Source organism: Cinclus cinclus, chromosome 3, assembly GCF_963662255.1.
Source record: "Cinclus cinclus chromosome 3, bCinCin1.1, whole genome shotgun sequence".
NCBI classification, from domain to species: Eukaryota; Metazoa; Chordata; class Aves; order Passeriformes; family Cinclidae; genus Cinclus; species Cinclus cinclus.
The window spans coordinates 112,002,197-112,025,768 of record NC_085048.1 but is presented as its reverse complement, the minus strand read 5'-3'; the positions used below and the strand labels follow the sequence as shown (position 1 = coordinate 112,025,768).

General features: G+C 51.2%; 1 protein-coding gene across 1 annotated transcript in view; it reads right to left on the bottom strand.

Moving 5' to 3' along the window:
* Positions 1-1,793: 1,793 nt before the first annotated feature.
* LOC134042046 (serine/threonine-protein kinase pim-1-like) overlaps positions 1,794-23,572 on the bottom strand; it is a 44,698-nt gene continuing 22,919 nt past the window's right edge. Inside the window, exons 2-9 of the mRNA XM_062489120.1 lie at positions 21,217-21,312; positions 21,080-21,130; positions 20,482-20,851; positions 20,117-20,293; positions 19,772-19,842; positions 15,031-15,157; positions 2,280-2,494; positions 1,794-1,877 (exon numbers count right to left, since the gene is read on the bottom strand). Of these exons, the coding sequence (XP_062345104.1) occupies positions 1,794-1,877; positions 2,280-2,494; positions 15,031-15,157; positions 19,772-19,842; positions 20,117-20,293; positions 20,482-20,851; positions 21,080-21,130; positions 21,217-21,312 (1,191 nt within the window). The remainder of the gene's footprint in view (positions 1,878-2,279; positions 2,495-15,030; positions 15,158-19,771; positions 19,843-20,116; positions 20,294-20,481; positions 20,852-21,079; positions 21,131-21,216; positions 21,313-23,572) is intronic.

The window sequence follows — 23,572 nt, the reverse complement described above, 5'->3', positions numbered from 1 at the left end:
GATGGGCCAAATGGTGAATACACAGAGGTTTGCCTAAATACATGGGAGAGAGCTGACTGTGCAAAGGAACCTCACAAGATGGCAAGAGGGAGCTGAACAGCAGAGTGGAGCAGCAGACACCTTGGCTTACCTCATCTCCTGGGACTCTTGGACATCCAGCTGCACAGAGCTGCGCAGAGACCCTGCAGCACTGCCAACACGGGGACTGACTGCCTTGGGTATAGGGGGGATCAAAGGCAGCCCCAATGACCCCTTCTTCATATCCCCACCTCTGGGATACAGCAAGGATGCCTGGAAAGAGTGGTAAAAAGTGCTGAGATGAAGCATTCAGCCCTTCCTCACTGATGGCTGAAGACATTTAGCCATGCTTTAAACTGGGACCTGGCAGGGAAAGACCAGTCAAACTGCTGGAGTAGCTTGGCCTAGCATGGAGAATGAAAAGGCAAGTGGTGAGGGGGTGCTCATGCCCTAGACTTGCCAACTCTCTCCTTGGGCTCAGTTCACTGCAAGTGTGGCTATGATCCCAGCTGGAATCCACATGTTTGGTATCAAGATGTTCTGCGGTGCCACGGCCTCCACTGGCCTTTGGGATGGTATAGGAACAGGTTCAGATCACTGTTCTCTCCCTGCCTCTTAGACACCTCACAGCCAGTGCTGATCTCCAGCCAAGTCCCCACAAAGCCATTCTGCAGGATGTCAGAACCTGCTTTTCTCAAGCCCCTCAATTCTTCTGCTGCTGCCCTTCCCTCTTACAGTTGCCCAGCAGCCTTTCAGCCCAGAAGCTGCTGAGCTCTCGCGATGCTCCGTGCTCTCCAGCTCCCACACCTCCATCATCTCAGGCTCACTGGCATTTAGGAAGTTCAGCAGAGCTCCCTGCCCTGCTGCTCTCTGGAAGGTCTCTGCCTGCCCAAATTTCTCCAGGGCCCCCATGCCATGGCCAGGAAGGGAGGTGGAGGTATTGGATACAGATGCACGCCCTTCCTCAGTATCCCATCATTTCTGGCACAACTAAAGGGCCAAATCAGGACCTGTTTGCACTGCAGTGGAAGGATTAGATCCTGTCAGGAATACATTGGGCCCTTCCTCAGCAAGGCTGGAATCAAGTACATCAGCCTTTGATTGGACATTCTGTTTGCCAATGCTGTTGCTCATCTGCCTCCTCCTGCACCCCATGGCAAACCCAGAACAACTGCAGGTGCTGGCCCTGCTGCAAAGGCAATCGTGTGCCTGGGCTTGGGGCTGCTCTCCCCATGGCCACCTCCCATCCCTTCCCTCTGGACAAAGCCATGCCAGAGCACACAGCTGCCCAGAAGCTGATGAAATCTAGAAATAGCATCAGAGACAACTGTGTAGAAGGCCATGGCTGTACAACTCAAAAGCTGAGACCACCTGGAACTGACTTTGTAGCACTGCCTGTTCCAGCAAACAACTTCTTCCTTCCCAGCCAGACAGATTTGACAGAAAAAAAAACACCAAGGCTTAGACATGGTTCAAAGTTACCCTTACGTTACTAAATGCAGAAGGATGGTTTCCCTTTTGGGCAACTTTTGCTGCCCTGACTTGCTTTTGGTGTTTTCTCAGCCATATGACAGAGGAAAAGCCATGACAGAACCCAGAAACCATTCAAAGACCTCTCCTGCTATTGGTACATGCTGAGGATTGTGAAGTCTGCACTACACACTCATTGCAAAGACAGCCTGAAGTGCAGTGTCCAGCTGAGCTCTTCCTTGGCTGAGCTGCCTCCATGGGCTTAGTCCACAGGAAAAGCTCTCAGACTCCCTCCTCTTGATGCTTTAAGTTTTAGCTTTCACTTTCCTCAGATTCTGTGCTGACTTGGTGTGGGACTCTGAACTTCGTATTAAGTGTTGGTAGGTTCTCTTCTCAGGGCAGTTAGACACAGCAATCTTTTTCCAGCTTAAGAATCAAGGACAACCATTACCCAAAAATCATAAACAATGGGAAAGCACCGGGAGTGGACCAGAAGGATGGGACTTGGTGACCTGAAGCTGTAACTGGACAATTAACCCCTACTATATAAGTTGACCAAAGGTTATAAAAGTGTAAAAACTCATGAGCGGGATCCATCTTGGATCCCTCCTGGGTGTAGCCCGGGCCAGGCTCTAGTACTGCCCAAGGTGTATCCTTTTAAGGCCTCTTAATTATCACCTACTGTATTCCTTTAACTATGCGCGGTCTCTCTTCCAGATCAGCCTCTCTAGGAATCACTACAGTGCAGAAACTGAAAATCTATCACACAGGACTTAGCTTGGTATCCTTACCTCACTCCCTTTTCCCTCTGAACTCAGCTCCGCACTGTTTCTACTGATATCTTTGTAGCCAGTGCCATCTTTCCCTTTCTCTTCCTCTCCATTGCACATTGTGATTGGCTTGCAGGAAGGAGAGCCCTTCCGGATGGGAGGCAACGGCTTGGAGGGAAGGAGCATAGAGGGAGGTGACCCAGAAAGATTCTCGGCAATAAAGTCACCACTCAGGCCTGCAAAGTGGGAAAACAAAATGTAACAGAGGCTGCAATGTAAACCTAAAACATCAGAAGCTCCATGTTTCATGGGACACATTTCCTGGAAACTTTCCTGGAAACTAGCTGCACAGGGAAACATGCACCTGACAGCAGCCACCTGAGGCAGGCCACAGGATACCCTGAGCCACTTCCACAAAGCTCCCAGGGGAACTCCCTGGCCTCTGGGCTGCTCTGGGACAGCAGGGAGCCCAGAGCCCTGTGCTTCCCAGCAATGGCTCAGCTGCACATGCAGCCTCCTGCTCCTCTCCCTGCCCCACAGCTCAGCAGCCCTACAGCTCCACGGGGCACTGGCAGCAGCACAGCTCATGGCAGGGTGCACCTGCAGGGCACAACTGCTCCCTGGCAATGTGCACAGGCTCTCCAGGCTGGCACAAGACCCTTCCTCCCACCAGAGAGCGGCCCAGCTCCCACCTTACCTCTGTGGGAGGCTGAGCCAGGCTCACGAGGGAAAAAGTGAGTTAGGTGAACTCCCACCTTTACAAACAATCATCTAATTGATGAGGAATACAAGGGAGTTTTGAATTAATCAGAAAATCACTTTGTGGTTTTTTGTTGTTGTTGATGTTTTTTCCATGAAACTACCATCACTGTAATTCCTCTGAACGGTATGGAGCTGGCAAGCCAGGAGAGAGAGCTTCTACTCCTTTCCTTATGTATTACTCATTGCCCATCAAGTACTTTGGGATCCCTTTCCTTCCAAACAGTTGGCAAACCACAGTGATCACAAGTATTTGACAATTACACCTAGGAAGTAGTTGTTTTCAGATGCTAGTTTTCAGGGCCTTTGTTTCTCTAAGTCCCACTCGGTTCTGGGTTGGGTTTCCTTGGTTGCTTTTATTTCGCTTTACAACAAAGGAAGTGATGGTACAAGAACAATGGCACCCCATGTTACAAGTAAAGGAAGCTTTGCGCTCCCCATTACATATCCTCAGTATTCAAGGAGCCCAAATCTTTAGGGAACAAATTAGCTTTCAAATGTTCCACTTCTGCTCAAATACTTGTCCCGTGGGTTTTATTCCCTGCTTTCTTTCCTGCAGACACACCCAAATCCAGTATAAACAAGACCTGCATCAAAACATTTCTCATCATGGCAGTTAAAAGCAATTCAAACTTTCCTTAATGGAAATGGAAGACGGCAGATCATAAAAAGAAGAACATCCTTAAACCAATCTTTTATTTATCCATAGAGAATGTACAGGTCAATTTATGAAAGCACAACAGGTAATATTTAACGAAATTGCACATTTCTAGTCCAAAATGAATCCAGCAAAAACATCACCTTACTTACTGAGCAATACTTCTCCCTAGCTGCATTAAGCATTCCAGCTGCATATCACCCACAAAGGAGTCATTCCAAAGGGCCTCTGCCCAGGATTTCTCAGAAATAACCCAGAGCAAAGGGACCTGGAAATCTCATCTGCTTTCTTCATCAGCTAATTATGTCTTCAAATTTCATCTCTCCTATCGTGACGTGCCCCAAAATGGCAAAGGAACAACAACAACAGGCTTTGATGGAGGCTTTCAACTCAAAGGCATTGGCTGGCACAGACGCACCAGAGACCGCAGTTTGTCTGGCACAATTCTACTTGTCAGGGATCAGGCAAGGCAGGGACAGGGGGACAAGGCAGAAGGCATCTCCTCCCCCAGCCTCAGCCTGCAACACTGACACAGGCAGAGAGAGTCAGGCAAGAGATTTGTCATTGTGAACAATCCACAGGTGGCTCTGGGCTTGTGCTGTCAGAGGATGACAGACCCTGCATAGGCTGCATCCCTTTGGAAGTTTCCATCTCCATAACTGGAAAATTCAAAAGGACTTTCTCTCACAGAAGGTTTCCCCTCTTTCTCCCAGAGCAAAACCAGGCAATGGCTTTGATAGTCCATGACTCTCTTTCAGATGTCAAAGGTTTCAGTTCAGAATCTGCCTCAAGGAAATGTTATCTCCTTCAAGGGCAGGAGGAAGGAGTGAGAGGATTTCTAATTTCCTGATAAATGCCTTCTTCTTCTCTGCTAATTCTGACATGAGAAAGACTGCATGGAGATAAAAGGCGTGTGCTGGATGGACAGGAATGTTTCCTTTTCCTGCACTGCACTTCCAGGGCCCCAAGGTCCCAATCCAGCTCTTGCCACTCAAGATTCACAATGCAGGAATTTTCACTTCACACCACTGCAGCACACTCCCAGTGACTGGGCTCTGGGATAGTCCACTGAGCCCATCAAGGAATTCAAATGAGTTTAAAGAAATTTTTAAAAGAATGATTTTTAACAAAGCTTTCAAAATATCACCTCTAATTCAAGGTTCTAGTAGTAATTTTAAGACAGACATGCCCTGTACCTACCTGCATGTTCAGACTTCTTCTCTCTGATGCTGCTGCTTGATCGTGGCCTTGAGAAAATGGAAAACACAAGAACATATGAGGAGGGAGAAAGCGAAGGGAAGGAACAGGTGTAGCAATCCTTCCTTGCTTGGTCCCTCTGATGAAGGAGAAAATGCAACACATCAAGCCAACAAGATGCAAAGCTCATTAATTGTCCTTAAGCATTCAGTTGCTGCAGCCAGGCAGAGCTGGCCAAGCTCCAGCTGAAACTCAGCAGTCATTCCTCAACTTGCACCATAACTCCCCAATTCTGCTGACTTTCCTTTTGGAGCCAAGGGGCTCCTACAGCCTCCCTCAAGCAGCAGGAGCTGCCAAGCTGAGACATGAGTCTGCAGGGAGGGCAGCTACTTTGGTTCTGCTGACAAAGCTTGACTTTGCCTGCTTGTGGCTCTCACTGGTACCAGTCTCGTGCTACATGTGGTCCGAACATGGCAGTATCCTGAGAAGGATATTCCACCTCATGGCTGTCTCAAGAAGGAAAAGCCTTTTTCCAACTCAACTGCTAGGCAAGTGTATTCACATTGCACTTTCAATGCACTACCAAAGCTTTCCAGTTGGAATGACATTTTTGTGACTCCTTCATTATTGCTGTCCTTCAGATAAGCTACATTGACAGCTACATTTTCTCACATATATACAAGCCAATATCTTTCCATCAGGTACTGTACTATAACTCTTCTGTACCTCCTTGCCCTCTCTGTTTTAATCCCAGACCTAAATATTAAACATTGATAGGATTTTACATCTATACCCGGAAAATATAGCTGGGTTCTCAATTCACAGTGTCGTCCCAGGCACAGAGAAATTATGCCTGACATTTACAGAAGCAGCACCTAAAGACGGAGACACCCCTCCAGCATCCAATATTTGGCCAAACAGAGTTTTCCGGTGCTGAAGTTGCCAGTCAAGGATCACAGTATTCAAAGATCTGCAGGATCCAGAGCCGTGCAATACAGCTCCCAAATGACACCACAAACATTACAGAGGGAATCAATACCAAGCCCAGCAGAGGACCCATCTTCAGGTGCTTTTAAGCCCTGCCTCCTCTTCCCCACCACCACCACCTCTGCTCTTGGGACACATGGTGTGGGGTTTGACATGGAGCTGGATCATCACGGATGGGCCAAATGGTGAATACACAGAGGTTTCCCTAAATACATGGGAGAGAGCTGACTGTGCAAAGGAACCTCACAAGATGGCAAGAGGGAGCTGAACAGCAGAGTGGAGCAGCAGACACCTTGGCTTACCTCATCTCCTGGGACTCTTGGACATCCAGCTGCACAGAGCTGCGCAGAGACCCTGCAGCACTGCCAACACGGGGACTGACTGCCTTGGGTATAGGGGGGATCAAAGGCAGCCCCAATGACCCCTTCTTCATATCCCCACCTCTGGGATACAGCAAGGATGCCTGGAAAGAGTGGTAAAAAGTGCTGAGATGAAGCATTCAGCCCTTCCTCACTGATGGCTGAAGACATTTAGCCATGCTTTAAACTGGGACCTGGCAGGGAAAGACCAGTCAAACTGCTGGAGTAGCTTGGCCTAGCATGGAGAATGAAAAGGCAAGTGGTGAGGGGGTGCTCATGCCCTAGACTTGCCAACTCTCTCCTTGGGCTCAGTTCACTGCAAGTGTGGCTATGATCCCAGCTGGAATCCACATGTTTGGTATCAAGATGTTCTGCGGTGCCACGGCCTCCACTGGCCTTTGGGATGGTATAGGAACAGGTTCAGATCACTGTTCTCTCCCTGCCTCTTAGACACCTCACAGCCAGTGCTGATCTCCAGCCAAGTCCCCACAAAGACATTCTGCAGGATGTCAGAACCTGCTTTTCTCAAGCCCCTCAATTCTTCTGCTGCTGCCCTTCCCTCTTACAGTTGCCCAGCAGCCTTTCAGCCCAGAAGCTGCTGAGCTCTCGCGATGCTCCGTGCTCTCCAGCTCCCACACCTCCATCATCTCAGGCTCACTGGCATTTAGGAAGTTCAGCAGAGCTCCCTGCCCTGCTGCTCTCTGGAAGGTCTCTGCCTGCCCAAATTTCTCCAGGGCCCCCATGCCATGGCCAGGAAGGGAGGTGGAGGTATTGGATACAGATGCACGCCCTTCCTCAGTATCCCATCATTTCTGGCACAACTAAAGGGCCAAATCAGGACCTGTTTGCACTGCAGTGGAAGGATTAGATCCTGTCAGGAATACATTGGGCCCTTCCTCAGCAAGGCTGGAATCAAGTACATCAGCCTTTGATTGGACATTCTGTTTGCCAATGCTGTTGCTCATCTGCCTCCTCCTGCACCCCATGGCAAACCCAGAACAACTGCAGGTGCTGGCCCTGCTGCAAAGGCAATCGTGTGCCTGGGCTTGGGGCTGCTCTCCCCATGGCCACCTCCCATCCCTTCCCTCTGGACAAAGCCATGCCAGAGCACACAGCTGCCCAGAAGCTGATGAAATCTAGAAATAGCATCAGAGACAACTGTGTAGAAGGCCATGGCTGTACAACTCAAAAGCTGAGACCACCTGGAACTGACTTTGTAGCACTGCCTGTTCCAGCAAACAACTTCTTCCTTCCCAGCCAGACAGATTTGACAGAAAAAAAAACACCAAGGCTTAGACATGGTTCAAAGTTACCCTTACGTTACTAAATGCAGAAGGATGGTTTCCCTTTTGGGCAACTTTTGCTGCCCTGACTTGCTTTTGGTGTTTTCTCAGCCATATGACAGAGGAAAAGCCATGACAGAACCCAGAAACCATTCAAAGACCTCTCCTGCTATTGGTACATGCTGAGGATTGTGAAGTCTGCACTACACACTCATTGCAAAGACAGCCTGAAGTGCAGTGTCCAGCTGAGCTCTTCCTTGGCTGAGCTGCCTCCATGGGCTTAGTCCACAGGAAAAGCTCTCAGACTCCCTCCTCTTGATGCTTTAAGTTTTAGCTTTCACTTTCCTCAGATTCTGTGCTGACTTGGTGTGGGACTCTGAACTTCGTATTAAGTGTTGGTAGGTTCTCTTCTCAGGGCAGTTAGACACAGCAATCTTTTTCCAGCTTAAGAATCAAGGACAACCATTACCCAAAAATCATAAACAATGGGAAAGCACCGGGAGTGGACCAGAAGGATGGGACTTGGTGACCTGAAGCTGTAACTGGACAATTAACCCCTACTATATAAGTTGACCAAAGGTTATAAAAGTGTAAAAACTCATGAGCGGGATCCATCTTGGATCCCTCCTGGGTGTAGCCCGGGCCAGGCTCTAGTACTGCCCAAGGTGTATCCTTTTAAGGCCTCTTAATTATCACCTACTGTATTCCTTTAACTATGCGCGGTCTCTCTTCCAGATCAGCCTCTCTAGGAATCACTACAGTGCAGAAACTGAAAATCTATCACACAGGACTTAGCTTGGTATCCTTACCTCACTCCCTTTTCCCTCTGAACTCAGCTCCGCACTGTTTCTACTGATATCTTTGTAGCCAGTGCCATCTTTCCCTTTCTCTTCCTCTCCATTGCACATTGTGATTGGCTTGCAGGAAGGAGAGCCCTTCCGGATGGGAGGCAACGGCTTGGAGGGAAGGAGCATAGAGGGAGGTGACCCAGAAAGATTCTCGGCAATAAAGTCACCACTCAGGCCTGCAAAGTGGGAAAACAAAATGTAACAGAGGCTGCAATGTAAACCTAAAACATCAGAAGCTCCATGTTTCATGGGACACATTTCCTGGAAACTTTCCTGGAAACTAGCTGCACAGGGAAACATGCACCTGACAGCAGCCACCTGAGGCAGGCCACAGGATACCCTGAGCCACTTCCACAAAGCTCCCAGGGGAACTCCCTGGCCTCTGGGCTGCTCTGGGACAGCAGGGAGCCCAGAGCCCTGTGCTTCCCAACAATGGCTCAGCTGCACATGCAGCCTCCTGCTCCTCTCCCTGCCCCACAGCTCAGCAGCCCTACAGCTCCACGGGGCACTGGCAGCAGCACAGCTCATGGCAGGGTGCACCTGCAGGGCACAACTGCTCCCTGGCAATGTGCACAGGCTCTCCAGGCTGGCACAAGACCCTTCCTCCCACCAGAGAGCGGCCCAGCTCCCACCTTACCTCTGTGGGAGGCTGAGCCAGGCTCACGAGGGAAAAAGTGAGTTAGGTGAACTCCCACCTTTACAAACAATCATCTAATTGATGAGGAATACAAGGGAGTTTTGAATTAATCAGAAAATCACTTTGTGGTTTTTTGTTGTTGTTGATGTTTTTTCCATGAAACTACCATCACTGTAATTCCTCTGAACGGTATGGAGCTGGCAAGCCAGGAGAGAGAGCTTCTACTCCTTTCCTTATGTATTACTCATTGCCCATCAAGTACTTTGGGATCCCTTTCCTTCCAAACAGTTGGCAAACCACAGTGATCACAAGTATTTGACAATTACACCTAGGAAGTAGTTGTTTTCAGATGCTAGTTTTCAGGGCCTTTGTTTCTCTAAGTCCCACTCGGTTCTGGGTTGGGTTTCCTTGGTTGCTTTTATTTCGCTTTACAACAAAGGAAGTGATGGTACAAGAACAATGGCACCCCATGTTACAAGTAAAGGAAGCTTTGCGCTCCCCATTACATATCCTCAGTATTCAAGGAGCCCAAATCTTTAGGGAACAAATTAGCTTTCAAATGTTCCACTTCTGCTCAAATACTTGTCCCGTGGGTTTTATTCCCTGCTTTCTTTCCTGCAGACACACCCAAATCCAGTATAAACAAGACCTGCATCAAAACATTTCTCATCATGGCAGTTAAAAGCAATTCAAACTTTCCTTAATGGAAATGGAAGACGGCAGATCATAAAAAGAAGAACATCCTTAAACCAATCTTTTATTTATCCATAGAGAATGTACAGGTCAATTTATGAAAGCACAACAGGTAATATTTAACGAAATTGCACATTTCTAGTCCAAAATGAATCCAGCAAAAACATCACCTTACTTACTGAGCAATACTTCTCCCTAGCTGCATTAAGCATTCCAGCTGCATATCACCCACAAAGGAGTCATTCCAAAGGGCCTCTGCCCAGGATTTCTCAGAAATAACCCAGAGCAAAGGGACCTGGAAATCTCATCTGCTTTCTTCATCAGCTAATTATGTCTTCAAATTTCATCTCTCCTATCGTGACGTGCCCCAAAATGGCAAAGGAACAACAACAACAGGCTTTGATGGAGGCTTTCAACTCAAAGGCATTGGCTGGCACAGACGCACCAGAGACCGCAGTTTGTCTGGCACAATTCTACTTGTCAGGGATCAGGCAAGGCAGGGACAGGGGGACAAGGCAGAAGGCATCTCCTCCCCCAGCCTCAGCCTGCAACACTGACACAGGCAGAGAGAGTCAGGCAAGAGATTTGTCATTGTGAACAATCCACAGGTGGCTCTGGGCTTGTGCTGTCAGAGGATGACAGACCCTGCATAGGCTGCATCCCTTTGGAAGTTTCCATCTCCATAACTGGAAAATTCAAAAGGACTTTCTCTCACAGAAGGTTTCCCCTCTTTCTCCCAGAGCAAAACCAGGCAATGGCTTTGATAGTCCATGACTCTCTTTCAGATGTCAAAGGTTTCAGTTCAGAATCTGCCTCAAGGAAATGTTATCTCCTTCAAGGGCAGGAGGAAGGAGTGAGAGGATTTCTAATTTCCTGATAAATGCCTTCTTCTTCTCTGCTAATTCTGACATGAGAAAGACTGCATGGAGATAAAAGGCGTGTGCTGGATGGACAGGAATGTTTCCTTTTCCTGCACTGCACTTCCAGGGCCCCAAGGTCCCAATCCAGCTCTTGCCACTCAAGATTCACAATGCAGGAATTTTCACTTCACACCACTGCAGCACACTCCCAGTGACTGGGCTCTGGGATAGTCCACTGAGCCCATCAAGGAATTCAAATGAGTTTAAAGAAATTTTTAAAAGAATGATTTTTAACAAAGCTTTCAAAATATCACCTCTAATTCAAGGTTCTAGTAGTAATTTTAAGACAGACATGCCCTGTACCTACCTGCATGTTCAGACTTCTTCTCTCTGATGCTGCTGCTTGATCGTGGCCTTGAGAAAATGGAAAACACAAGAACATATGAGGAGGGAGAAAGCGAAGGGAAGGAACAGGTGTAGCAATCCTTCCTTGCTTGGTCCCTCTGATGAAGGAGAAAATGCAACACATCAAGCCAACAAGATGCAAAGCTCATTAATTGTCCTTAAGCATTCAGTTGCTGCAGCCAGGCAGAGCTGGCCAAGCTCCAGCTGAAACTCAGCAGTCATTCCTCAACTTGCACCATAACTCCCCAATTCTGCTGACTTTCCTTTTGGAGCCAAGGGGCTCCTACAGCCTCCCTCAAGCAGCAGGAGCTGCCAAGCTGAGACATGAGTCTGCAGGGAGGGCAGCTACTTTGGTTCTGCTGACAAAGCTTGACTTTGCCTGCTTGTGGCTCTCACTGGTACCAGTCTCGTGCTACATGTGGTCCGAACACGGCAGTATCCTGAGAAGGATATTCCACCTCATGGCTGTCTCAAGAAGGAAAAGCCTTTTTCCAACTCAACTGCTAGGCAAGTGTATTCACATTGCACTTTCAATGCACTACCAAAGCTTTCCAGTTGGAATGACATTTTTGTGACTCCTTCATTATTGCTGTCCTTCAGATAAGCTACATTGACAGCTACATTTTCTCACATATATACAAGCCAATATCTTTCCATCAGGTACTGTACTATAACTCTTCTGTACCTCCTTGCCCTCTCTGTTTTAATCCCAGACCTAAATATTAAACATTGATAGGATTTTACATCTATACCCGGAAAATATAGCTGGGTTCTCAATTCACAGTGTCGTCCCAGGCACAGAGAAATTATGCCTGACATTTACAGAAGCAGCACCTAAAGACGGAGACACCCCTCCAGCATCCAATATTTGGCCAAACAGAGTTTTCCGGTGCTGAAGTTGCCAGTCAAGGATCACAGTATTCAAAGATCTGCAGGATCCAGAGCCGTGCAATACAGCTCCCAAATGACACCACAAACATTACAGAGGGAATCAATACCAAGCCCAGCAGAGGACCCATCTTCAGGTGCTTTTAAGCCCTGCCTCCTCTTCCCCACCACCACCACCTCTGCTCTTGGGACACATGGTGTGGGGTTTGACATGGAGCTGGATCATCACGGATGGGCCAAATGGTGAATACACAGAGGTTTCCCTAAATACATGGGAGAGAGCTGACTGTGCAAAGGAACCTCACAAGATGGCAAGAGGGAGCTGAACAGCAGAGTGGAGCAGCAGACACCTTGGCTTACCTCATCTCCTGGGACTCTTGGACATCCAGCTGCACAGAGCTGCGCAGAGACCCTGCAGCACTGCCAACACGGGGACTGACTGCCTTGGGTATAGGGGGGATCAAAGGCAGTCCCAATGACCCCTTCTTCATATCCCCACCTCTGGGATACAGCAAGGATGCCTGGAAAGAGTGGTACAGAGTGCTCAGATGAAGCATTCAGCCCTTCCTCACTGATGGCTGAAGACATTTAGCCATGCTTTTAACTGGGACCTGGCAGGAAAAGACCAGTCAAACTGCTGGAGTAGCTTGGCCTAGCATGGGGAATGAAAAGGCAAGTGGTGAGGGCGTGCTCATGCCCTAGACTTGCCAACTCTCTCCTTGGGCTCAGTTCACTGCAAGTGTGGCTATGATCCCAGCTGGAATCCACATGTTTGGTATCAAGTTGTTCTGCGGTGCCACGGCCTCCACTGGCCTTTGGGATGGTATGGGAACAGGTTCAGATCACTGTTCTCTCCCTGCCTCTTAGGCACCTCACAGCCAGTGCTGATCTCCAGCCAAGTCCCCACAAAGCCATTCTGCAGGATGTCAAAACCTGCTTTTCTCAAGCCCCTCAATTCTTCTGCTGCTGCCCTTCCCTCTTACAGTTGCCCAGCAGCCTTTCAGCCCAGAAGCTGCTGAGCTCTCGCGATGCTCCGTGCTCTCCAGCTCCCACACCTCCATCATCTCAGGCTCACTGGCATTTAGGAAGTTCAGCAGAGCTCCCTGCCCTGCTGCTCTCTGGAAGGTCTCTGCCTGCCCAAATTTCTCCAGGGCCCCCATGCCATGGCCAGGAAGGGAGGTGGAGGCAGTGGAGACAGATGAACGCCCTTCCTCAGTATCCCATCATTTCTGGCACAACTAAAGGGCCAAATCAGGACCTGTTTGAACTGCAGTGGAAGGATTAGATCCTGTCAGGAATACACTGGGCCCTTCCTCAGCAAGGCTGGAATCAAGTACATCAGCCTTTGATTGGACATTCTGTTTGCCAGAGCTGTTGCTCATTTGCCTCCTCCTGCACCCCATGGTAAACCCAAAACAACTGCAGGTGCTGGCCCTGCTGCAAAGGAAATTGTGTGCCTGGGCTTTGAGCTGCTCTCCCCATGGCCACCTCCCATCCCTTCCCTCTGGACAAAGCCATGCCAGAGCACACAGCTGCCCAGAAGCTGACGAAATCTAGAAATAGCATCAGAGACAACTGTGTAGAAGGCCATGGCTGTACAACTCAAAAGCTGAGACCACCTGGAACTGACTTTGTAGCACTGCCTGTTCCAGCAAACTCCTTTTTTCCTTAGCAAGCAGACACAGCTGATGGAATACATATCCCTGACACAGCCATGGTTCAAAAATACATGTAGGTTATAAAATCTAACATGCTTGCTTGGCCAGATTGGACAGCATAAGCAGCTTGGCCTGATTCTTGGGCTTTTCTCAGTCATAAGTCAGACAAGGAATTATGACAGAGCCCAGAAACCATTCAAAGACTTCTCCTGCCATTGATGCATGCTGAGGATGTGAAGTTTGCACTACACACCCATTGCAAAGGCAGCGTGTTCTCAGACACTTCCCAGAAGTGCAGTGTCCAGCTGAGCTCTTCCTTGGCCCAGCTGGTTCCATGTGCTCACACCACAGGAAAAGCTCTCTGAGCTCTGCTTACAGTGCAGAAAGTGAAAATCTATCACACAGGACTTAGCTCGGTCTCCTTACCATCTGTTCTTTTCCTTCTGAACTCAGCTCCCTGTTATTTCTAATTTTATCCTCGCAGCCGGTGCCGTTTTTCCCAGTCTCGTGCTCTCCTCTGGACACCGTGCTTGGCTTGGTGGAAGGAGAGTCCTTCTGGATGGGAGGCAATGGCTTGGAGGGAAGGAGCATAGAAGGATTTGCCAGGGAAAACTTCTTGGCAAGAGGGTAGCCAGTCAGGCCTGGAAAGTAGAGATATAAAACTGTAACAGAGGCTGCAATGTAAACCTAAAGCATCTGAAGCTCCATATTTCATAGAAGACATTTCCTGGAAACTTTCCTGGAAACTAGCTGCACAGGGAAACATGCACCTGACAGCAGCCACCTGAGGCAGGCCACAGGATCACACCCTGAGCCACTTCCACAGAGCTCCCAGGGGAACTCCCTGGCCTCTGGGCTGCTCTGGGACAGCAGGGAGCCCAGAGCCCTGTGCTTCCCAGCAATGGCTCAGCTGCACATGCAGCCTCCTGCTCCTCTCCCTGCCCCACAGCTCAGCAGCCCTACAGCTCCATGGGGCACTGGCAGCAGCACAGCTCATGGCAGGGGGCACCTGCAGGGCACAACTGCTCCCTGGCAATGTGCACAGGCTCTCCAGGCTGGCACAAGACCCTTCCTCCCACCAGAGAGCGGCCCAGCTCCCACCTTACCTCGGTGGGAGGCTGAGCCAGCCTCACAAGGGATGAACTCATTTAGGTGAAGTCCCATCTTTATCATAAACACGTCTAATGGGTGGGGCATTTGCAGGATTCTTGAACTTTGGAGAAAATTTCTTAGGTTTCATTTCTCAAGGACCTAGCCTGTGAACTATTCCTCTGAACACTATTGAGTTACCATGGCTGAACAGAAAGTTGGATGGCTCCAATGGGAAGAGGGGAAAAAAACTCCTTCTCTAGTGTGGCTTCTGTGAACACCCAATAAAGACCCACACAGCTGTGACTGCTGTTTCTGCAAACTACAAAGAGCTCTCAGCAAGCAGGCAGGACTTGCTGGCGTTTTCATAGCACCTTAATATCATTCTCAGTGTTACACCCAATTAGCAAGCAGAGGAAGAACAGGAAATTTATCTGTTGTGAGACCTGACATTGGCGGCAAACAAAGGAACAGAACTTGCGTCTCATGACCGTGTCCAGTTTGTGGTCAGCTGTGGCCACAGTCCCTGTCCTGACTGAAAGTTTGAGTGATTTGGCTACTGTGAAAAGAAGAGGACGCTAATGACAAAACATAATGAGTAAGCTAATGAGAAAATGTTGTGATGCCAGGGCTGTCCTGGCAAGATCACCTGTAGCTCACAGCCACCAACTCTGACACAGAGCCAGAACTGACCACCATGGACCAATTTTCCCGGAAATCTGGTGGAATTTGTCTCCATTTGACTCGGGCCTTTCAGCTCCTTTCTATCCTCACCTTTTCCTTCCGTGGTCTTTCCTTTTCCAGTAAAATCCATCTTTGAACCCGTGCTTCTGTCTCGCAGAAGTACCTGGGGTTGAATTTGGGAACTGTCTCGGAGCAGACGGCGATAGGAGCTCGGTCCCCAGCCCTAGAACAAGGTGGGGTGACTCCAATCGCCAGCAGTCGGCACAGACAGGCAGAGCCAGACGTGTCTCCTGCCACTGTGTCCGTGTCAACCACAACCTTCACAGCCCCTTGCGGGGCTGCCCCTTTGTGACGCGCTGGCCCGTGGTTCTCTCGTTTCCATGGCCACAGAGCCCCCACCCCAGCTCCATCCCCTTCCCTTCCCTTCCCTTCCCTTCCCAAGGGCAGCCAGCCCTGGGCCCGGCCAGGCCAGGTCGGAGGGTTTGGCACTGTCTAGGAAGTAGCTGCTTTCCAAAGCTGCTTTTCAAGGCCTTTATTTCTGTAATTCCCACTCCGTTCTGCCTTGCAGCTTGTTGGTTGCGGATTTTGATTACTTCTCTTCACAACAAATAAAGTGGTGCCTTCCCCTCAGCAGCCCTGGGGATGTTCCTATGTGAAGCCATCTGTCTCACACGGTTTTAGACAATTTAAAACAGAACACTATGGATAAGCCGTCTCCTCTGAAGTGTTCCAACAATCCCGTTTCCAGCAAGAGGAAGTGAACAGTAAGAGATAAAGGTGGAAAAAAGGCCTGCCTCACCGCCCACACGGCCTGGGGGAGAGACAGCTGGGCCCCGATCTGGCAAGGGCCCCAACCTCGGCTGCTGGGCAAAGGAAAAGGAAAACCACCAGCCCACCACTAACATTACGTACAGCAAACGCCAAAAAACAACCTTACAACCAAAAAACTCATCTCTGCTTTCTGGCCGGGCCCTACAATCCCAGCCTGGCCCCAGCGCAGCCTTAGAAGGCTCCTTATGGTAAAGAGCTCCGGCCGCCCCACCTAAAAACAATCACAGAACCCTCTCCTGCCCCGGCAAAATATTAACTTTTTCACTGCCCAAAATATGACTTTACAAATACTTTATTCTCTGTCCTGTGGAAAAAAAAACAGAGAACCAAAATGATAATATGTACAAAAACAGCACAAAAAACACCAAAATCAAAGTATGAGAAGAGTCAAGTCTCAGCTGAGGGAAGGAAGACATAGACTGAAATTCTTCCCTTTTTTTTATGCTACAGAAAAGCAACCCTTGTTTCCCTATAACACATAAAAAAATATGGGGTGGATTAAAGATTCTAACTCTAGATGTAAGAAGAAGCGTTGGTGTTAAAATAAACCAATGTTAAAATTGCTGTAAGTGCCCTAGGTTTAAATAGTGAAAAAACCCCTGCTTCTCCCTAGGGAAGAAGAAGAAAAACACCCTCTATTTTTAAAAGTGGAGTAAGCTTTTGTTTCAACTATTATAATCCTTTAAGTGTGCCTCATAAGTTGATATGGTCCTCAGTATTAGTTATGAATTAAAATGTTAGTTGAGAAAAAAAATATTACATAATAACCAGATCTCTATCCTCCCTGACGGCTAAACACTAGAACAGCAAGACCACCTAAAAATGGTTTCTTATGAAAAATCTCTATAGGCTGAAGAATCTCCTCTCTGAAAGAAACAAGTAAATGACTATTTTAGAAATGGTAAACTAACTGAGTTGTTCTTTGTATGCTGTCAATGCAAAAAAAACAAATGTGTGGAAAGAAGAAGAGTAGTCTGAAGTTTTATTCTAATTTTTCTTCTTCTTTTTTCCCCTATAGTTTCTGGTAATAAAGTTTGTCTTTGTACCATTTAAAGCTAAGCCTGTTTTATCTTCCTCCTAATCCTATCTCACAACTAAAAACGTTCAAATTAACAATCCAAAACCACTACACTAAAGCAGTATCTCCACCCAAACTCAAACTGAACCCAAAACACCCCACTGTGGAGACCCTAAAAGGCATTCCCTAGTTAGGAAGACACGAGAGGCTTCTCTCATAGCAAGCCCTCTTCTGTCATGCCAATGTAGCCCTGTTCTGTTCCCTGGGCCAGCCCCCTGCCCTCTCCCTGTCTCTCAGGCTTTTGGTCACTCCCACCCTGTTTCCCTGTTGGCTCCCATGCCCTAACCCCACCTTTGTGCCACCCCCATGTCCCCTGGTAAGTGCTCCCTGATGCTCCCCCTGCCCAGGACACCCATCTGCTTCAACCTGGACCCTCACCCCGACGTTCCCCTTTGTCTTTGCCTCTGACCCTGGACTATCCACGCAGTGGCTGAAATAAACATCTCCGTGGATCCCATACAAAGGCCCTTGCTGCTCCTTTACCTGCAACCATCTTAACAGCTATCCAGGCTACAACACCTGGGGAGACAAAGGAGACAAGAAGGATGTCCCAGCTCCCAACATTTCCTTTATCCCTACAGTAGCTGTACTCCAATTACTGCATACGAGAGTTTTACTTGATCCCTTTAATGCCAAGGGACCATGAAGGACTTGAACCTTGTTCAAGTCCAGCCTTGCCTGCCTATTTTGGAGTGGAGGGCAAAGACGCAGACAACTTTGGGCGGGGGTAGAGCTGAAATTGCATTTTGCTGCTTCTGATTTCCTCCCTGCTTTTGCAGCAGAGGGACATCTTTGTCCCTGCAAACCACTCCCCTTTCCAAGTGAAATGTGGGCCTGGCTACCAACTCCAGGTTCTTGAAGAGACTGCTGCGGTTGGCAACAGGAATTGTTGCTGAACTTTTTGTGTTACTTAAACCCCCCCCACCAATTCCACCAAGTGGATGAGGAAAGAGGCAAAGAGATTTCGGTGGAAGAAGGGAGGCCAAAAGCTTGAAAAAAGGATGAAAGAAATGCTCCGATGATGACGATGATGTTAGTAACAAGAATGATTTATTTTTGGCAGCAAATGAACACCCGCTGCCGTCCAGCCCTCCCAGACTGGCAGGTCGAGCGGTGCCGTTTCCATGGCATGAGCTGCTGGTAGCCTGGGGACAGAAACCAGAAAGCCACGGTCAGTGGCAGCAGGCTCCTCTCCCCCCTGTCCCACCATAGCCTATACTCAGGCCAGGCTGCTGGCTGTGCTCAGAGCCCAAACCTCCCAGCCCATTCCCTCCTTGTTAGAGGAGAGCAGCGTGGCAGGACACGCTCCACCTCTTCTGCTCAAGCATGGCACAACAACCTCCTCAGCAGCTGCAAGAGCGACATTCTCGTGTGCCTGCTGCCGTTTGCCCTAAGCCCTTCTGCCACCCGAGCTGTGGAACCGGGTACCCACCTCTGGAGACCTGCTGCCAGGAGAGGAGCCGATCCCACACAAGGTCCTCATCCTTTTGCAGGGGACATCCACACCGTGGACCCTCCCCGGGTAGCACCGGCACGGGATGCACTCCAGGGACGGTACCGGTGCTTCTCCATCTGGTCTGGACACAAGCTGCAATCTTTCTGGAAAAAGCAAAGAACAATTGCATGAAAGTCATTTCAAAACAAGACCTGGAAACAAGAAAAAGCACCAAAGGTTGTCACCGTTTCACAGGACTGGGGAAGGTCTGACCGCTCTTTATGATACTAAAATCTCTCCAGTGGTGGGGAAAAACCCTACCTTTCCCACCTGTATGCCCACCCCTTCCTCAAGGGCCTGCAAAGCAGAGCAGCTGGGCCATGGCTAAAGAACCCGTCCCCCTCTGCTGTTCCCCATCCACACGGATGGACGCTTATGTCAGGCCGGATGCCCCCACCCCAGCCTGTGCCATGCTGGCAGGAAGAAGCTGTCAGCGAGGCCAGGAGCTGGCTCCCCTTCCACAACATCCATCCCCTGCCCCACCAAAAAGCAGCTGAGCAGTTGGCAGAAAGATTAATATTGTCCACTGCCACCCCACGGGGAACCACCGGCACGTGGCCAGGCTGAGCCCTGCCATGCCTGGAGGCACGAGCATCCCCCCACCCCTGCGCTGCCTGGGGACTCATCTTGATTTCGTTGGGGTGCAGAGCGTGTCCTCTAGGAAGGGGCTGCAACCAAAGCCCATCAGCTTTGCCCTGCCAGTGGCCAGCTCGAGGACGGCGTTCTCCAGCTCTGCGCTGATCTCCAGAAGAACACGCCAGATGTGCCTTGGCTCGCGGGGACATCACGAGGCCATTGAGCTGCAGGGGGATGTTTCCCCTTTTCCACTCTGTGGCAACTTCACTGCACTGTGCCACAATTTCTCCAATAGGATGGGGAGCCCTGAGCCGCTCCCTCCACAAATCGCCGGGGACCTGAGGAAGCACCTCCTTGGCTGTGCTCTCTGCTCCATGCCAGGGCCACTGGGAAATGCTCTGGGGAATTCTTTGAGAGCCACGAGACACGAGCAGCTGCTGCTTGCGGGCATCCTGGATTCTACTGTGCAGAGGGATGGATCTCTGCTGTCTCCTGGGCCAGGTGGGGCTTCTGCACCCAAGAATGTTCTAAAAGGTCATCCAAGGATGGCCTGTCTGCAGGGTCCATGGATAAGCACCACCTGATCAGGTGCTGGCACTCTGCAGAGAGAAACCAGAAACTGCTGGTCAGCTCCTGTCCATGCTCTCCCAGATTTCACAGTGCCCACAGCACACTAAGAGTGCTCAGAGCTGTTCGCACAGCTTCCCATCCATCCTCTCTTCTGGAAGAGAGCAGCAGAGGTACACGTGCCACCTCGTCCAGCTCAGCCCAGGAGATGAACCTCCTCCCCAGCTGCAACAGCAGGACACTTATGTGCCACCTGCCCTCTCCCAAAGCCGTTCTTGCTCCCGCGCCTTGAAGGCCCATCCCCACCTTGAGACACCCGGGGCGGGAAGAAGAGCTGTCCCCGGACGATGTCCTCTCTGCTTTTGAAAGGAAGGTGCCTGCACACCAGCTGATAGAGCAGGATGCCCAGGGACCAGATGGTGGCTGGCTGGCCATGGTAGCGGCCAAAGAGGATCCACTCCGGTGGGTAGTACTCCCGCGTTCCTATGGCACACGGGCACAGCTCATCAGGCCAATGTTGATTGCTCCCTCCCAGCCACCTCCTGCCAAAATGCAACTTGGCTGCAGCCGGCTGAAGCAGCATTCCCCCTCCCTCCCTCCCTGTGTGTTTCACCCGTGGAAGCAAAGGGGAGAAGCTCCACTGCCCGGCTGGGCCCCGGCTTTGGGCTCACCGGCCATCTGGGTGTAGAAGCCGTCCTGCAGGATCGTGCCGCAGCCGAAGTCGATAAGCTTCGCCTCGCCGGTGGCCAGGTCAACGAGCACGTTCTCGGCCTTGATGTCGCGGTGCAGGACGCCGCGGCTGGTGCAGTGCCGCACGGCCCCCAGCACCTGCCGGAACAGCGCCCGCGCCACGGGCTCTGGCAGGAACCCCCCCGCGTGCAGCAGGTGCCAGAGGTCCTGACAGCGCTCCGGACGCTCCATGACCAGCGCGAAGCCGTCGGGCAGCTCGAACCAGTCCAGGAGCCGCACGATGCCGCGGAAGCCGGGCCACGACGCCATCCAGAGCAGCACCAGCTCCAGGGGCACAAGGGCGCCGTCGTGCTGCGGGGGAGCCGCCATGCCGTCAGCGGCGCCGATGCTGCGCTCGCCTTCGCCACCCCCTGCCCGGCGCCACCGCAGCTCCCATTGCCCATGGCCCGGGACGCTGCGCGGCCCCCGCTCGCTCCACGCTCGCTCCCATCGCAGCGTCCCGGCTCCCACCCGGCCGGGCCTGGCCTTATCCCGCCCGCCACGCCCCGCCGCCTGCTCCCGCTGGCCCCGCTCACTCACCAGCCGCGCCCACTCCAAGACGCGGTCCCGGGACACTCGCTTGATGGCCACCTGCAAGCCAAGGCGAGCGGAGGGCTCAGCTCGCCGCCCGCCGCTCGCCGCCCCCCTCCCCGCTCCGAGCCGGCCCCGTCTCTTACCGGGACGCCGTCGGCGAGCCGGGTCCCGGCGTAAACGCTGCCGAAGCCGCCGCTCCCCAGCAGCGGGCCCTCCCGATACAGCTGCTCCAGGGGAGGCTTCTCCGCCCGTGCGGACGGCACCGCGCTCTCGGCATTCTGCCCGGGGCACCCGCCCGCCCCGGCCGCCGCTGCTTCCCGAGCCGCCCCGGGCTCCGGCGCCTCGGGGCCGGCGGCCGAACTGCCGGGCGGCGAGGCTCGCTCGGGGGAATGCGCCGGCGGCGGGGCGGGAGCCGGGCGGCTGCGGGCCAGCTGTGGGCGGAACCGCGGGAGGGGCCTCGGTCGGGGCCGGGCCAGCGCCAGGGCCCGCGCCAGGCGGAGCCAAGAGACGCTGCTGCTCCACCACCGCCACCAGCGCAGCGAGGAGCTCGTCCACAGGCTCTTCAAAAGGTGCCACAGGCGGTACGGACTGAGCCCCGCGGAGGCGGCACCGCGGCGTGCCCGACAGGGGCGGGCAGGGGGCCGGCTCGCCCACGGTCGCCTTGCGGGGCGCGGCATGAGCCGGGCTGGGAGAGGCGCAACAAGGACGGGACCGAACGGGATCACAGGGAGTCTGAGAGGGAGAAGGGCACGGAGGGCGAGCGGGAACTCGAGCGGAAAACCGATCGAGACAGGCGCTGCTGCTGCTGCTGCTGCGGAGCCGCCGGAGCGCGCGGCCGTTCTGCCGTTGCCTCCGCGAACCCAACGGAGGAGCCGCCGCGCGCCCCGGGGAACACAGGAAACAAAGTAAGAATAAATGAAGCTAATTCCTATTAGAGAAATAGCCAAATAAAGCAGTGGAGGAGTAAAGAAGACTGTTGGCTGGTGGCTTTCTTGTTTGAGTGAGATGAAGCATTTTGTGGGGAAGAATTGCCTCTTCTGACAATTTTGCCAGTGTGGGCTGGAGCGGAGCTTTTAAATTTCAAGTAGCAAAGAGAAATCGTGTCAGTATTGTCATCCCTTTTCATTCTCTGCTGAGACACTTGCAGGCTGCCCAAAGACATCGTCTGCAATATGGAACTTGGACCCAAATGGATTGTTAAGTGTGTCTGGATGTCACCAAATCTATGGGAATGACAAAAACTCTCCAGCAATATTTTTAGTGTTAGAGAATCTAGGAACAATGATATTCTGACCACGATGTTGTTCTGGCCAGGATGTGAAACAGAAATAATTTAATCCACACGTAGCCCTGGTGTGCACAGAAATTTTGTTTGTTTATTTCCTGTCAGTGTTAGTGGCAGAAGCATCCATTGCTCAGTTTGGGAAGGCTGACCCCTGACATGGACTCTCCTCAACTGTGTCTCTGCCTCTGACACTAGAGAACACTGAGTGCCTTGAGAGCTCGTGTTGCCTGTGGAATGTTCCAGCTGACTGCCACCAGAAGCTGTGGACGTTCTTTTGGTATCTGATGCAGAAAAGGAGTTCTCCATAATACCATGCTACTTAAACCCACATTGGGATGCGGCTGTGTAGTGGCTCACCATGGAGCAGATTGCCTGCTTTGTCACTGCCAGCCCTGCTGATCCTGCAAGGGACCCTAGTGTATCCCATGCCTGTTTTGCCTGCAAGCAAAGCTTGCCTTGCCTTAGTAGTGTGGAGTAAATAGAGAAGTAATAAAATGGACAATTAAACAAGTTACTTTGGAGGAGATCCTCCTGCTTTCACACATCAGCCCTGCACCTCATGCTCCGTATCCTAGTTTGAATGGACAGGTGTGTGCTAGGGAAAAAGCAGGACCTTCCCTTGAAATGGAGAAAGTAAAATCCTTCCCACTGAGTCAGTATAATTTTGAAATCAAGAGGTTCTCAGGGAAAGATAGGGGGACAGGAAGAACAGTTCTCTACTAAATCTACAACAAGGCCAATCTAAACAACAATAACTATGAAATTAACAGGAACCCAGTCACAGTTCCTTTGGTTGTGTGCTCTTTTCCCCCCTGGTGCAGTTACCATCGCCATTGGCAGTGAGCTCTGGCAGGTTCCCAGTGGACAGGGCAGGTGTGAGGATCCCTGCACAGCTGCAGGAGAGCTGGGGGTGATGGCAGCTGTGTCCCAGATGGGAAGGGTGGAGGAGAGACTCTGCTCACGAATCCTTGGAGCAGTGTCGGTCCCGGTGCTCCAACAGGATGCTTGGAGATAGCAAACTGAAGCAGGACAGCATCCTGGCAGGGGTGTGAGGTCCAACACCAGAAGAGGCAGCTCCTGGCACTGGGATGGCGCGGTGAGGTTTTCCAGCTGCCTTCCTCCTTCCAGAGCCAAAAAGGGGTGAGTACCAGTAACTGCCCCCCCACCCTCCTTTACCTGCTTCGAATCTCGTGGCCTTGGCCCCCTTCCCCACA